Genomic DNA, 16,476 nt, shown 5'->3' with positions numbered 1-16,476 from the left:
GCACGCTAACCCAGTGTTCTGCAACCCTCTGGAGAGCTGTTCCTGCACTCTTTCTCTACCTCGCTCTGCCTCTTCCCTCGCTCTCCCATCTCCTTCTGTCTCCCCCACCACCTCCCACCTCCACCAATCAAGCACTCACACACACACACACACACACACACACACACACACACACACACACACACACACACACACACACACACACACACACACAGACTGATGTGAACACGTCCACCAGCCAGACTACAGAAGGTTGTGTTTATTTCCGGCTTGCTAGCCCCCTGAATGCATGGATAGCTGTCTTTCTCTTCCTCTCTTCCTCTCTCTCTCTCTCTCTCTCTCTCTCTCTCTCTCTCTCTCCCTCTCTCCCTCTCTCCCTCTCTCCCTCTCTCCCTCTCTCCCTCTCTCCCCCTCCTCTTGTTCCCATCCTTCTCCCCAGAGGCTTTCTAGCTGCTGGAGCAGTTTAAGGTGTTCTGGAAAATCCATTGTTTGTGTGTGTGTGTGTGTGTGTGTGTGTGTGTGTGTGTGTGTGTGTGTGTGTGTGTGTGTGAGGCGGCATGTTGTCTTACTGGCAGATGTTAGCCTCGACCGTCGAATGAATCCCCCCCATCCCCCTTTTTTTGGGTGTTTTTTTTTACATGTTCCCTTATCTTAGATTTTGACAGATTTTTAGTCTCACTTTCCAAGTGTCGAGGGGAAGAAGTGCAACACGTCAAACACACACCGAGCACATTTGGTGTTGAAAGTGATGCCCTCCACACACACACACACACGCACACACACACATACACACACCATAAATATGTCTCTTATGTGCAAACTCAGTGTTTCTCAACCAAATACAAAACCAATCTATCTGATATCTAACTCCATTCGCAGCACATTGTTGTCTGTATTGTTATTGTTTTGTGTAAAAAATTTTCCCGTCTCCTACCGACAAAACCTTAAACTACCCCCACCCCCCCTCCAACCCCCCACCGCCGCCCCGGCTGCTGCAGGAATCTAGCCGGTAACACCTTAAATTGTTTCGCCGAGCACAACAAGCCAGGAAGGTAGAAGTAACACAAAATAATAGTCGCCACATGCAGCTGATGTATAATTCATGCATCAATCCAGCAGATGTGTTGTATAAAGTAATTAACTAATCAGAACAATCAGGAGAGAGAGAGAGAAAGCGAGGCAGAGAGAGGGAGGATATGGAAGGAGAGAGAGAGAGAGTGGGGTAGGCAGAGAGAGAGAGAGAGAGAGAGAGAGAGACAGAGCAATCTCCAGATGCATCTGCTTGATGCGCCAAATGAAATCTGTCTGTCTTGGAGGGGCGCTTGCAGCAGGAAAAACGAGCAGGGGCCCATGTGTGTTCTTCTCTCTCTCTCTCTCTCTCTCTCTCGCTGTCTGTTACAGCTCTGGCTGGAAGATGTGAGAAGGCCATTTTTATCAGTATGTCCTACGACGTGTCCTCCACCTTTCTTCAGAGGACAATACTCGGCTCCCAAAATCGACATTTTGCAACTCGACGCCTGATTTTCACAGAAAAATATCAACGACAATTACTTTGGTTATCAATGAATTGTTGAAGTCAGTGATACAAACCTGATTTTGCTTCTCTAGTGTGAAGCGGCTGGCTTGATTTCTCTTTTTTTAACGAGGTTGTACAGCGAAGATTTTAACTCTTGATAATAAACAAGCAGCATGAAGAGGTGACTTTGGTTTCTCATAGCTAGTTATGTCCTACTCGCACCATTTCCTGCCTTGTGTGGACAAAAAACAATCAACTAACTGTTGATAAAACACTAAGTAATTTCTCATCACCACGTTGTGTCAATATGTGAGACATTTTTCATGTTAGTTTGATGTGAAGCTCAACCCAGAGTTTAATACGACGTTCCAGTTGTGTGGGAACTTGTAAGTCGGAATGACGTCACTTCGTCAAAAAGTTACGGTTCTGTTCAGTTCGCGGAACTGTTTAGATACTAAATAGAATGTTTGTGACCGAGCCGCCATCTTGGTCCAGGAGGGGACAGCCCTTGAGTCACGCTACATGCTACATGCTACACGCTAAAGAGAGTCAGGGCTCACACACTCGCGATGCTACATGCTAAACATGATTAGAATATGACTGAACACTCATGACCAGCGAGCTCAAAAGTGTTGCGGTTGAAGGGAAGTCTCTTTTTATTGAGACGCCGCCTCGTGGCCCAACAGTGACACGCCCACCAAGCAGACGATAAACATGCAGGGGGTTTCCACGAGGGGGGAAAAACAAAATGGTCTTGTGGACGATTAGCATCGCAGACAGAGACGGAGTCCTTGAAATGAAACGTAAAAAGGACCTAGTAAGTGTCATAAAACAACGTTAAAGCATGTTAATGCCTGTATGTCTGACTGTGTCCAGAAATATCTAAATTTCAATTAAAAGTCCTGGAACTTTTTCAGGTTGGCGCAGTCATGAGTGAATAAGATGTGGGAAAGTATTTTTATTATTATTAAAAAAAAACCACTTTCAATTGTCTAATTAAGAAGAGATTAGCGAGTTCGCTGTTTCTTATTCTTGGACTCAGACTCAACTCGAAGTTTTGGCTTTCCCAGTTGGGATCTTTAGAACTTCCCAGCCGCATGACAGAACCAGTAGTTCAAACTTAGGTGTTTGGTCCTCGAGGGGGGCGGGGCTTAAAGGACCTTTGCTTCCCGACTCGGGAAATAACGCCGAATTCCAAGAACTGGAACGTTTATGTATTTATGCGTTTGCCAGTGGCTCTGAAGTAGGTAAAGAATAATCGGTGGATTTACGATTAATGACGTCTTGGATCGAAGTTCGTCAAACTACACGTAAAGTAACCAACCGCTAGGAGATTCCGACAATAACTGGAAGCATTCAAGGCCTTTCACTGATCGGGACGATGCAACAGAAGTGAACACCATCTTCCGAAAACTATGATTGGTGTTTTCTTCCCATTTTACAAGTCAGAGAACAAGAAGTTCAGATTTGAGACGATCTGCTGCTTTGTTGACGATCAAAAGTCCAAAGACGTGTTTTGGTCTGAAACACTCAAAGAATATGGGATGAACCGACGTCTCATTGATAGAAATCAAAGAATAGCCACTACGGTTTGTCTTAAAAGAAAACCTTTGTCTTTGTCTTTTGGCTGCTCTGGTCATGGTTCCTCTCTTGTCGGGATTCAAACCAGCAACCCTCTGGTCACAAGCTGGCGACTCTTAACCAAAAGTGCACAAAATGCGATGCAAATCCTCCCCGTTAACGATAAATAATTGCAATAATTGTTGTGTTGCAGGACATTCGAGATGTTTCTCATGCTTTGCTCTTTCCCCCTCTGCTTCCTTGTCCTCCCCCTCCCTGTCTTCTCTCTCTCTCCTTCTCTCCATGTCTCTCCCTCTTTCTCTCCACAGTTGTCCTAAGCTGGAGGACCTGCCGCCCGAGCAATGGAGCCACTCTACAGTAAGAAACGCCCTCAAGGAGTTACTCAAAGACATGAATCAGAGCTCTCTGGCTAAAGAATGTCCTTTATCACAGGTGCTGAAGCCCAATCTGCTCACTCAAAAACAAACAAAACTATTGAATGAACAGCAAAATATATATTTATTTTGAAAAAAAAATGAAACGATAGAAATAAGCCAAACCCCACCTTCTTTTGCAACCATACCGCACAACAAAACAAACACCCTTATCTCTGTTTTTAATCCTCCACTTATCAAATGCCCTGAGTTTGATCATTCGGGAATGAGAATCGGCATAGAAAATCCAAATCAATGGCTATTGTCATTTGTGTGCAGCGAGAGTTTTATTTATTTATTTGTTTTTTTTTTTGTGTGTGTGTGTGTGCGTTTTGTTTCTTTCTAACCGCCTACGACACACACACACACGCGTGCGCGCGGTGGCAGCCAAAAAGCAGAGGTGGTGTTGAACGTATGGTTATTGTTAGATAAACATTGGCCCGAACCCAGAACGATCTGGATTGTTTTTGTTCTTTTTTTTTTTTCCTTGTTTCGTTCATTCTCCACATCTCATGGCGTCGGGATGGAGATTTGTACGTGTTACACTCCGTGTGTGTGTGTGTGTGTGTGTGTGTGTGTGTGTGTGTGTGTGTGTGTGTGTGTGTGTGTGTGTGAGAGGATGGATAGAAAGCTCTAGTGCAGATATTGTATTAACAGGCTGCGTAGTCAGTATATCATGGAGGCAGCTCTGGAGTGAATGGAATGAAACGGCAGTATATCTCTCGCAGTGGCCAATAATGTGTGTATGTCTGAGTGGGTGCGAGTACCGGCTTCGGTAAGAGAGTGTGTGTGTGTGTGTGTATGTGTGTGCGCGCGTGTGTGTTTTGCCCGAGCGTGTTCGTATATCAACCGCATCTAGACGTATAAAACGTGCGTATTCGGAGCGGAGTACGTGCGTAGGAGCTGCCGGTGGGACGCCGGCTCTCCTCCCGGGCCGCCGTATGGTCACCTGGAGACCCTCGTTTGCACTGCGCACGTGCACGAGCGAGCGGCTGCTCTCTGGTGTGTGTGTGTGTTTGTGTGTTTAGCCGGGCATGAGCAGTGCACTGATGATGTAAAGAGTCCCTGGGTGGCGTTCAGGCGGAGCCCAGCCCGGTCTGGTAATCACCCTGTTTACGGTCCATATGTGAAGACGGCTCAGAAGAGAGCACACGCTAGCTCAAAGGATTTAACACACACACACACTCGCTCTCACACACACACACGCACACACACACAGACACACACTCTTTCCTCAGACACACATTTGCTATACTGACACTAGTCTCAAATTAAATTGAAGATTGTCTTTGGCTTTTCAGTGAGAAAAATGTCTCGACTCCGTGTGTTAATGTTTCTTGTAAGACGTCGTCGGACAGTTTGAACCTCACATGCAATCCTACCGCTAAAAAAAAAAAAATCAATCACAATTTATTTGTGAAGCGCTTTACATTCATCTGTAGTACTTTACAGTCATGGAAAAAAAAAAACATGCATGCAAAGAGACAGAGTGAGACGACTTAAAGTGAAGCCGTACAATATATATAAATACAAACAAATGGAAATACAAAAGGGGAATTAAATCATTTCTGCAAGTACATATAAGAGAAAGCCAATCGAGATGAATACACTCAGATTTAAAGAGCACATATCTGAAATTGGAAGCAGTTTTAATTCTCATAGTTAGGCAATATCTACCTTTTATAAGGTGGGCCGGCTCCACAAATGGCTTTAAAATCTCACTGTCGGAGCTTAAAATCAATTCTAAAACCAGCTGGACTGAGTGTAACAGCAAAACGGAATATTTGTCAGAACTTTTCTGTGTTTTTGCTTCATAATGTAGTGAATCGCGGGGGCAAAGGGGGTCTTGAACCTCTTCACTTGCTCCCAAAATATATAGAATACGAGGCACAAATAGGTGCATTTCTTAGTGGACCTCCCAGAAATCATCGTGTTTGAACACAACAGTGACATGAGATGTCGGCCTTCCGCTCCGCTGCTCCCCTCCTGTCCGTATCTGCCTTGTTGAAACACGGCGTCCATGACAGTGTTTGACATCTGTTACTCTGCGGGGTTGCATGTGGCCAGCTCCAGCAGCGCGGCGACATGTTTTCACTCCTCCCTGAACTTCCAGCCGGCTGTCTAAAGACGGGCTTGTCAACCCCCCCCCCCCCCCCCTCCACCACCACCACCACCACCACCCCCATCACCCCCACCGGCGATACATGGATGCTCTGCGTGTTCCTCCAGCGTCGCCACCTACATAAGAAGGTGAGAAGTCACGAAGCGTTTGGGCAACCCTCCCGAGATTTCAGACTAGAGTGAGGAGGAGGAGGAGGAGGAGGAGGAGGAGGAGGAAGACGGGAAAGAGAGAAAAAAAAAGCGAAACGAGTGGGAGGGGCAAGGGGGTGTTGCAGGAGGCGACAGAAGATTGGCACCTTTTTAGGATTAGTGTTTCCTTGATATTCTGCTGCGTAATCCCGGACCGAAAGGAGAGGTTAACAGATGAGAAAATCACAGCGAGCGGGTGAAAGAGAATGAGGATGTCGTCGAGCCGGGAGGGCGAGGGGGAGGGGCAGGGGGAGCGGGTTATTTTGTGAAATGCTCCTTTTGTCTGGGGCCTTGTCAAACATTTAGTTTTCATTCTTTTGTAGTGGGGAGTCATGCTTTGTGTGTTTGGCCTACAAATGGCACGAGGAAACTCGGAGACAGAGCACATTCAACTCGCGCCCATTGTCACTCCGCTGAGGGAGTGAATTTCTGACCCGCGCGTGCCGCCGCCGCCAAACGAGCCGCGCCGCTAACAGCTGACAGCCCCGAGAAGCACCTGCGAAATGAAACTTGCCCTCGCTTTGCCTCAGTCGGCCAATCGTTTTGGGGGGATTTCTCCTCTCTACCCCCCTGTAGGTTGCTACCGAGCTTAGCAACCCTCTTGCCCATGTTCACAGAAACTATGGCAACAAACGACACTCAAACCCCCCACCCTGCATCGACACACACACACAGATACACTCGCTCCCTTTGCCACCAGCACCACCTCTTCTTGCCCCCCCCCCGCTCGCTCACTGGGCGGCCCCTGATGCACCAGCTGCTGCGTTGTGTAGCAGCAAATAGTCATCAAAATGCCATCTTTGCAGGCCTTCGCCACCTCGGCTGCCACAGGCGCTGCCGAGATGCCAGTGTGTGTGTGTGTGTGTATGTGTGTGTGTGTATATACGTCCTTATATGTGTGTTAGGAGGTGGGGGTGGTACGAGTGTGTATGTGGGGGTTCTGGGGGGGGGGGGGGGGGGGGGGGGTCATCCCAGTCGAGGTGGATATGTGCCATAATTGAGCTCAGTTAGATGTTGGCTCGAGACAAGGCGCAGTGTTGCAAATGGGATGTGCTCCTTTTTTTTTTTTTTTTTTCTCCCCAGCTGATTCAAGACATCAGGCGAAGTTGGAATGTGTGTGTGTATGTGTGTGTGTGTGTGTGTGTGTGTGTGTATGTGTGTGTGTGTGTGTTTAATTGTGGGCGCGCGCGTTAATAAGCGTGTGCGGGTTTGTGTAACGGCACCATGTGTGTTTGTCTGCAGGGGTTGCACCTTATGTCTGTGTGTGTGTGTGTGTATGTGTGTGTGTGTGTGTGTGTGTGTGTGTGTGTGTGTGTGTGTGCGTGTGTGTGTGTGTGTGTGCAAGAGAATAGCAGTGCAGGTACTGTAGGCACCCAGCTGCCAGACTTAGACTGTGACACACACACACACACACACACACACACACACACACACACACACACACACACACACACACACACACACACACACACACACACACACACACTTCCTGTCTCCCATGTTGGGGAGTGGAGTAGATGTTGGGGACCGATAGTAGCCCAGTGCCACTTCCTGGTCTTGCTGATAAGCTTTCTGTGCTGCAGATGGCTATCACTTAAAGGGTCCACACACATGCTCATGTACACACACACACACACACACACACACACACACACACACACACACACACACACACACACACACACACACACACACACACACACACACACACGTAGCCGCGCTACCTGTTGACAAGCCCTACCACAGCCCTCCCGCTGGCACCGCAGTGGCAGCAGAGGCTCTGGTTATCTGCTTGATTTCACTTAGTGCGAATGCGTGTGTGTGTGATAGAGCAGTGGGGAGAAGGAGAGCGAGGATAGGTGTGTGTGTGTGTGTGTGTGTGCGTGTGTGTGTGTGTGTGTGTGTGTGTGTGTGTGTGTGTGTGTGTGTGTGTGTGTGTGTGTGTGTGTGTGTGTGTGTGTGTATTGTTTCCTTCACACATACACGCCAGGCCCCCTGTGAGAGGTAGAGTGATGTATTGAGGGAGAGGGCTGATTAATGAGGAGCGTTTATTAGAACATCTGTGTCAAAGATGGCGGAGAGAGAGCGAGGGAGCATAAGAGATAGAGGCAAAGAGAGAGAGAGAGAGACACACACACACACACACACCCACTGTCTTCTGCAGGCCTCCTGTTTGTTGCCTGGAGCTGCTTTAGCCCAGATATACTGTAAATAAAACATGGCAGGCTGGAGGAGAAGAGTTCGTTGTGTTCCCCGAGTTAAAGGAGGATTCTTCTTCACTCCCAGCAGCTTCAGGTCGGACGCTGCGGTTCGGCGTCGGCTACACCGACCAGGTTAAACTGGCATGTGTGGTTCACCCCTCTGGCAGTTGATCAGCACAACCCCCCCACCCCCCCCCCCCCGACAGTAAATCAAGAGGAAAACCATTGCCGTCAATTCGCTCTGGCTTTAAAAGAAATAGAGAGGATTTGTCGTTTTTTGCGCAAACAAAGTTGAACTCGCCGTTACCAATATTGCGTAAACCCTGAAGAAGGAGCGTCTTTATACGAGAACGTATGACCTATTAAGAGGGGGTAATTCTGACTTCCTAACCTCAACCTGAACTCCATCGGGGCTTTTCATTGAATGAGGGCTTTTCAATACGTCTATAAAAGGCTGCTTTGTTTACGCTGCGCAAGTCCAAATGCGGACCTCTTCACCCCTCCTGTTTTTCATCATGATGGGATGATGCACCGCCGCATGGCTGGCACAAATTCACACCCAGCTGCAGCCACCAACGTGACTCGCCTCGCCTCGCCTCGGCTCGGCTCGGCTGCCTGTGTCCGCTTCACAGAAAGAGAAAAAAGAAGAAGAAAGAAAGCAGCTGCGAACGGGGGGGGGTGACAAAAAGCTTGTTCGCGTCGATACACCTGGAACGAGCAGGTCTGATTAGAGTGACGTGTGGTGATTAGTGGGTTGGTGCAACGAGGCGGGGTCCCGAACGCCCCTTAGTAAAAATGTCCCTCCCTCTGAACTTTGACCTTGTTTTGAAGTGTGTTTGGGACCAGCGGTTGAGTTTGGACGAACCCATTTTTTATCCTCCTTGGGATAAAGGAAGTAAAGGAAGCTTTACTGCTGGAGTCTGCGCTCCGAAGCCTTCTTGACGAGGCCCACTACGGCCTACCGCCTACAGGCTACGAGGTCGTCAAAATCAGGCAGGAGGAGACCTGGCAACTTTTTTGGTTTCAGAAAAGTTTCACGTCTACACGGCACCTTTCTGAAAACGAATGTAGTTAGCATGCCAGGCTATCAGCTGGTACTGTTGGGTGACAGACGGCGAATTGGATGCTATTTCGGTGATGCAGAGATGCGCAGTAGCGGCGCTTCTGCCGTCAACAAAGAGACGAACCCACAGTGTGTTCAGGAAGTGTCGTTTTGGCCCGTTTATACTGCGACAGAGCCCGAGTGTTTTCAAAAAGTTGCATTTTTAGCGGCTCCGAGCAACGTTGTCACCCAAAACACAAGCAAAACTTTAGCCTTTCAACTTGAAATCCGTGTAAACGCTCCCTGAGAGGCCAGAGGTCGGGGATCACTGCAGTTTTTGCTGATCAAACAGTTTTGTCACGCTGCACATTGCTTGGCTTGGTTATGGGCAACTGGTGATTTAAGTTCCACTTCCTTTTCTTTGCTTGAAGAAGTTCGAAACATAAAAGATGACAAGTCGGAACAGGGGACTGGAGAGGGGAAAGTCATTTTACTGTATGAACCAGACACCACGAGTAATAGCTCTTATGATTACCACATTTTTTTAAGGTGCTTATTAAAGAACACAAGGTGGCTTAAACAAACCTTCCCCGGAGTTCTTCTCATTCAACTTGGAGCGACGCTTCTCTTTTTGCTGCGTACACTCCGGAGTCGTTTGTTTTCTGATGAATTGAGACGTCAGGCTGACTCTTGCGTGGATCTTAAAATATGACAGGCATCCCTGCTATGAGGCCATAAATGTGCTTGAGTGATCACATTCTTGTGTGGTGATCAACGTCCCTCGGATCTAGAAACTTCTACATCAGTTCCAATCCGATGCTTGTATTTTCTTGGTGGATTGGCCTGGAAAGTGGTTTTATTCGACCGCCTGAGTTTGGTTTTTTGCCACATGGACCTCTGCTGCCGGTTTACCTTCTAGACGTCTCGTGAAATTGGTCACTTCCATGTGTTGAAATGTAGATATTGCAAACGGAGCTATTTGGCCATTTAGCTACAGAGTTGAGGTTGCTTCATGGCCACTCTTGGCACGTCGCAGACTCAAACATTGGATAAAGAAGCTATAATATGTCAGGACGTTAGACCTCTGATTGTTTCAGCACATCTCTGTATCATAAAATCTCAGGATGGAAAGTGCACAACGATTTCCAGCCAGTTTGTAGTTCTTAGATTTCCGTAGGTCGACGTGTTCTGCCTTAATTCGTTCCATCGAGGAGTGAAAATGAATTTTCATTGTCTTGCAGAAGAGTTTGGTCGTCTCGTGATTACGTTTTAGCAGTTTGACAGAAATTGGACGGGAGTCTCTAGAAATGACTCCAAATTTGTCTGTTTTGGATTTTGTTCAGATTTACTTCCGATAAGAAGTTTTTTTATTTTTTTTATTTTGTTTTGCTGATATGTGACTGTACGCAGGGTTGAATATTCGATGATTTGAGGCGCGGACACTTGTTTGCGTGTTTGTCATTAGTCGCATGCAGCTGCGATGGAGAGGTCAGGAGTTCGGCGACAGAGCAACCTGTCCGATGGCCTCAGCCGTCGCCTCTCAACCTCGACTTGTGCAGAGGAGCCGGAGAGGCAGCTCACATCCAGAAGTTTTCCCCCACGCCGTCCTCCGAGCGCATATATTAAGGGAAAATGATAAAGACGGCATACCTATAATTTGAAAACAGATGGTTTGCTTCTTTTGAATATTTATAACAATCAAAAACAATTTCTCCCGCACCAACCTCGCTATTCACCCGCAGGCCGGCAAGGTGTTAAAACATTAATTTTAATGAAACTAGATGGGGGGTAAAGGAAGAAAAAGCAAGCTCTCTTTTCTTTTTTCAAGCAGGATGGGTGAAGTGGATGTTGAGAGGGCAAACAGTACGGGGGGGGAGTGTGTATGTGTGTGTGTGTGTGTGTGTGGGGGGGGGGGGGGGGGGGGGGGGGGTGGGTCTGTCGCTGAACGACACGCTCCGATCTGCTTGAAGTTGTTGTCCTTAACAGATTGTATAAATAAAGAACTGGAGAATGAAAGAGGTTTATCTGTTTACATCGCCCGACTCCCCAGGTGCTGATATTAACTGAGCTTTCTTTTCTTTTTCTTTTTTTTTTCTGTTTGATGGTAAATATCTCTCCTGCTGCTCGATACCGACAGACGCAACTCGGCTGACCTCGTAATTCACCCCAACATGTTCAAACTCAACGGCATTTGATAAGAAAAGCTTTGTTTAATGTGATTATTTCACCTTTTCAGGGGAAAAAAAAGAAAACAAACTGCAACTTTCTGCATGATTTTTGGTTTTGTTTTGTTTGTTAGCGTATCCCTATATTTCATTTGTTTTGACAAGCTACAGTGTTACTGCATGTTTCACAAGCTTTAATATTATGTCCGCGTTTTCCACAATGAGAATCTAAAGTCTCTCTCTCTCTCTCTCTCTCTCTCTCTCTCTCTCTCTCTCTCTCTCTCTCTCTCTCTCACTCTCTCTCTCTCCCCCTCTCTCTCTCAATCAATCTCTCTCTTTCAGAGTATGATTTCCTCCATTGTGAACAGCACTTACTATGCAAATGTGTCGGCGGCGAAGTGTCAGGAATTTGGGCGCTGGTATAAACATTTCAAGAAGACAAAAGATATGATGGGTAAGCAAAACGGAGGGGCGCAAAGTATGGCGCTCACACTTTTTTTTTTTTGTCTCTTTTGCACACACACATTTCCACACATGCACGCCAGGCAGGCAGCATTACAATATGTTCTCTAAGCAACCGTCTCTTTGTCTTCCTGCTGTTGCATGGAGCAGAAATACATTTTTATCTTGTTATCTAATAATTCGAAATTACTCCTCGGTGCAGCTTTTGCAGTCGCGCGGCGGTGTTATCTTCGATTGATCCGTTATTGCATTAACTTAACACTAATGCCACAGCCAAATGAAGGCCTTTGTTTTGTTTGGGTTTTTTTTCTGTGTGTGCAACACTTTTAGATTCCAGTCAACAAACGAGAGCAATGACTTCAACCGGGCCACCGCCTAGTCTCAAATTCAATTACATTTTCTTATCAAGCCTCCACTAACGCATGCTTTATATAACCCCCCTCCCAAAAAAAAAAAAAAAAAATCCCCTTTGACCTGCCAGGAAATGGAGTTATATAACACCAGCAGCACCCAAAGCTGGAGATTGAATTCCGATATATTTTTTTATGTCTTTTGATTAAGCAGAACTCTGTTGTGCGGCTGTGTAATGTTGAGATATTAGCTTTAGCAATCTGTTGAACGCCATCTTTTTTTTTTTTTCCCCCTTTTTGTTTTTCCGCCAGTGTGCTGCTGCTCTCGGTGATGACAGATGAGATATTATATCAAAATGTTTTCTCAGCCTTCATGCAAATAGCGTGTTGTGATCATATCTTATCTGATGTTGGATTTTCTTTTTTTTTTTCTTCTGTTAAAGTAGCGACTTACACCGGGAGTGTTATTTTACCTCAGACCTGCCGTACCCCGTGTATTCGCTTGCATACTCCTACACGTTTTCTGTCTCGATTGTTTTTTTTGGGGTTTTTTTTCGATGTGGTTTTATGTTCCTGAAAAGTGGAGCCGGCTGCAGCTGCCAGTCTGGCCTCCGAGATGCTTTAAATGTCATATTCCTGCTTTAGCTGCAGAGAGAGCGAGAGAGAGAGAGAGAGAGAGAGAGAGAGAGAGAGAGAGAGAGAGAGAGAGAGAGAGAGAGAGAGAGAGAGAGAGAGAGGAAACTGTAGAAAGACTTAACCCTTGTGTGTTTCTTTCCTCACAATGTGTGTGTGTGTGTGTGTGTGTGTGTGTGTGTGTGTGTGTGTGTGTGTGTGTGTGTGTGTGTGTGTGTGTGTGTGTGTGTGTGTGTGTGCATGTGCGTGCCCCTGCCATCCGACTGTGCAGGCATGCGCCAACCCTCCCAGCTGGAGGGCTACCTGGGGACGTGTGTCCTCCGCGAGAGCCCGCGTGCCAATGCACTAGGTATGTTGCGACATGGGCACACGCACACACACACACACACACACACACACACACACACACACACACACACACACACACACACACACACACACACACACACACACACACACACACACACACACACACACACACACACACACACACACACACAGTCTGTAAACACACCCTTGGTATTTTGTCACATTTGGAGGACATTGCACTGGCATACCTTCACTCCCTGGAAGCTTCCCATAACCTTAGTGCATGCTTTAAACCCCCTCCTGCAACTTCACGAGTCGCTTTGTTTTACTTATTTCGGTCAAACGAGTCTGATCGAAACACACCAAAACGCTCCTTTTCCTTAAAGCCCAAACTAAATGCTTAATGTTAACTTCTCTTAAATAAATCTCCATTTTAATCATCATGCTGATCCTTGAAACAAAGAAAGTCATTTTAAAGTCACCATTTTTATTTAATTTTTTTTGAATACTAGTAATTTTCAATATTTTCTATTATTTCCTTCTATTTTTTTTTTTCCAACAAGGACATATAAAGAAGTAGGGAAACATAAGAGAGTATTGGCTGGCTCTCTTTTCCAGGGGTCACCACGAAAAGTCACGTAAGCGGAACCGTAAACTTTATTATTTATTCACCGGAAAACTTTTCCTGCCGCTAATGGGATTCAAACCGAGGGTCCGAGGGGGAGGAGGGGCCAAAGATCACAGAAAAACACAAACATAAGACACTTTCTTGAAGGTTCCTGCTTTTGTGTGTTTGTTGAGATTCTGTGTTTCTGCCTGTGTTTGGCTTTTTTGACAAATAAGACGCAGTTCTTAGCAACGTGATTCATGACAATCAAATAGACTAAAAGAACCAGATCAGGCTGGAATGAAACGACATAATGTTTAGGAGTGGATAAGGAAGTCTGGAAAGGTTCAATTTAAGATCATATGAAAGACGGATTTAAGTCAAAATCTGACATCAATCTATAAAAAATGTATACAGAGGTCAGCAAAACTTCGAGTTTTATCAAAAACCTCATCAATTTAGGTATTTTTGTACTGTATAGATCTTTTTTTTCAACCTTACAAAAAGACGACAGTAATTTTGAACTCATTGTCTTCGATCTGATCTTTAAACGCTCAACCTGGGAAACTTGTGTGTTTAAAACACGAGTCAAACTCTCTTTCCACTAGAATAAGGAGGAGAAAAACGCCTGAGAAGCACAAACTGCCTGTTGGGTTTGATATTCGTCTCTCCGTCTCTCGGAGGACATCGAGTCCCGATAAGAGACCGACCACGAATTTGTTCTTGCAATGTTTACATGATGGATGCAGCAGTATTTCCATTACAGTTGGAATCATTATAAGAAAAGACAAAAGCTTGACAACGTTCATCCATCTTCTATGGGAAAGGTGTCAAACACATTTTAGCTCAGGTGGGCCAGTAAAATAGTACCAGAACAACCTTTGAATTAAAACTTTAGAGTTTTTCCTCAGAGTGTACGTGATGAAATTGTCTATATTTTTACAAAAGCAAACAATTACAACCAGAAATTGCTACAATCTCAACATAAAGCCAATTTCAATGAAACCTTCTGCTGTTGCATTATGGGTGTTTTTACTAAGTCACCATGACAGCTTGGCTTTGAGGCTACTGCTAGTTTGTTAGCTTTCATAGCAGCATAATCGATATCTCAGCTCGGGTCTCAGTGTTTTGTTGTGTCCACTACTCTTAAGAAATTTGTTTAAAAAATAAATTTCTGTTTCATTTGAATTCTTTCCAATGTTCATGGAGGTTTGTCAGATTGGAGCCTCTAGCAGGCCGGTTTTGGCCCCACGGGCCTTATGTTTGACACATCTGGTCCATCAGAGGACAGTTTAAAGTCAGTTTAATGTTTAGTTTCTTTTTGAATTTGGAGCAGTGGAAGGAAATGAGAAAGAAACCAGGCAGAACAGTCGGTTCCCACACAGAAAGGAATCTTGGGCTTGAGGTTGAGCTGAGAGCGCCGCTCACCTCCAGAAGAAAGTGTCTCATTTGACACTGCAGTGACTTTAGTTTAACCCTGAAGTCAAGTTGAGAGGAGGAGGAGGAGGAGGAGGAGGAGGAGGAGGAGGAGGAGGAGGAGGAGGAGAGGGTAAGTACCTGGTCACAGGTGCTGGCAGGTTCCTCTCAGCTGAAGTGGGCTTCTTTTACCCCCCGACCACCTCAACCCCCACCTCCTCCTGTTAGTGCAGCGAAGCCAACACCGGAGTGAGAGTTGGGTCACTCCCTCTGTCTCTCTCTCTGTGAGTCACACACACCCTCCCTCCCTCCCTCCCTCCCTCCCTCCTGCAGCCCCACATCCCATTCCCATTGTGTCTTTAATCCGGGGCTCTTTTGTGGCAGGATTCCACACGAGGACTCCCGCTTCTGTGGCAGCCTTTTTCTCCCAGGGCCTGCCATGCTCTTCTGTCACCCCTTCTCTTTTCAATTTGCATGGAAATGCCTCCGTGTGTTTGTGTGTTGTGAGTATGCCCCCCAGCAGTGTGTATGTGTGAGTGTGTGTGTGTGTGTGTGTGTGTGTGTGTGTGTGTGTGTGTGTGTGTGTGTGTGTGTGTGTGTGTGTGAGCAAGCATATGCACACACACACACACACACACACACAATCACATAGGCACGCCATACCATCAGAGCCAGGGAATGCCAGGGATTATATGAGAAGAGATGTGATTATTACCAAGATTTTTTCTTATTTTTTTTTGTTTTGTTTTGCAACCCCCCCCTCCAACCCTCATCCCCACCCCCCACTCCCCCACCGCACACACACACACACACACACACACACACACACACACAAACACACACACACACACACACACACACACACACACACACACACACACACACACACACACACACACACACACACCTCCCCTCCCTTCACCGCCACATCATTTGTTTTCCACAAACGCTCAATAGACCCGTCTTGGCCGGGTGTTTTGTGCTCGCTGACAGTTAAGAAACAGGCGTCTCAAACACACGATTATTGTGGGTATTTCTGGAAAACATCCATGCACTTAATCTTTCATCTGCTGGTTTAAAAAAAATAAAAAATCAGCTTGTTGAAGACCCCCCCCCCCCCCCCAGTAAACAGCGATTCTCGCTTTTCACGATTTTGCACGAGGCGTTTTCTTTTTTTTTTTTCTTTTTTTTCCTCTGTGGGATGTGGAGGCCGCAGCTCACTTCTGAGGCGTTAATGTCGCCATCATCCCGATGAATTCTTAAAACGCTGCCCTCTCACTCGGCGCGCCGCACACGCACGAAGAGCAGCCGCAAACCTGAAAACAGTCGGCGCCGGCTCCAGGATGCTCAGCCACTCTGTTGTGGGTAGCGTTTTCCAAATGTTAAATCATTGTTTTCGTCCTCTTAAGCACATCATTTAAACCTGTCTTAAAATATTCCCTCGCAGCCATTATGGACTTAAAGATTCCCA

At 46.3% G+C, this 16,476-nt stretch overlaps 1 protein-coding gene across 2 annotated transcripts in view; it reads left to right on the top strand.

Moving 5' to 3' along the window:
* Positions 1-16,476, top strand: part of satb1b (SATB homeobox 1b) — a gene marked incomplete at its 5' end in the record, with an annotated part of 80,618 nt that overhangs the window by 21,699 nt on the left and 42,443 nt on the right. The window contains 3 exons of one of the 2 annotated variants that reach the window (XM_080472111.1): positions 3,406-3,454; positions 11,571-11,682; positions 12,945-13,022. In XM_080472111.1, coding sequence (XP_080328237.1) covers positions 3,406-3,454; positions 11,571-11,682; positions 12,945-13,022 — 239 coding nt within the window. Of the gene's footprint in view, positions 1-3,405; positions 3,530-11,570; positions 11,683-12,944; positions 13,023-16,476 lie in introns of both variants that reach the window. The other variant, XM_080472110.1, reaches the window with a different exon arrangement.

Source organism: Lipophrys pholis, assembly GCF_963383615.2.
Source record: "Lipophrys pholis genome assembly, chromosome: 9".
Classification (NCBI taxonomy): Eukaryota; Metazoa; Chordata; class Actinopteri; order Blenniiformes; family Blenniidae; genus Lipophrys; species Lipophrys pholis.
The sequence above is the reverse complement of the archived record's forward strand: the minus strand, read 5'-3'. Positions and strand labels throughout refer to the sequence as shown.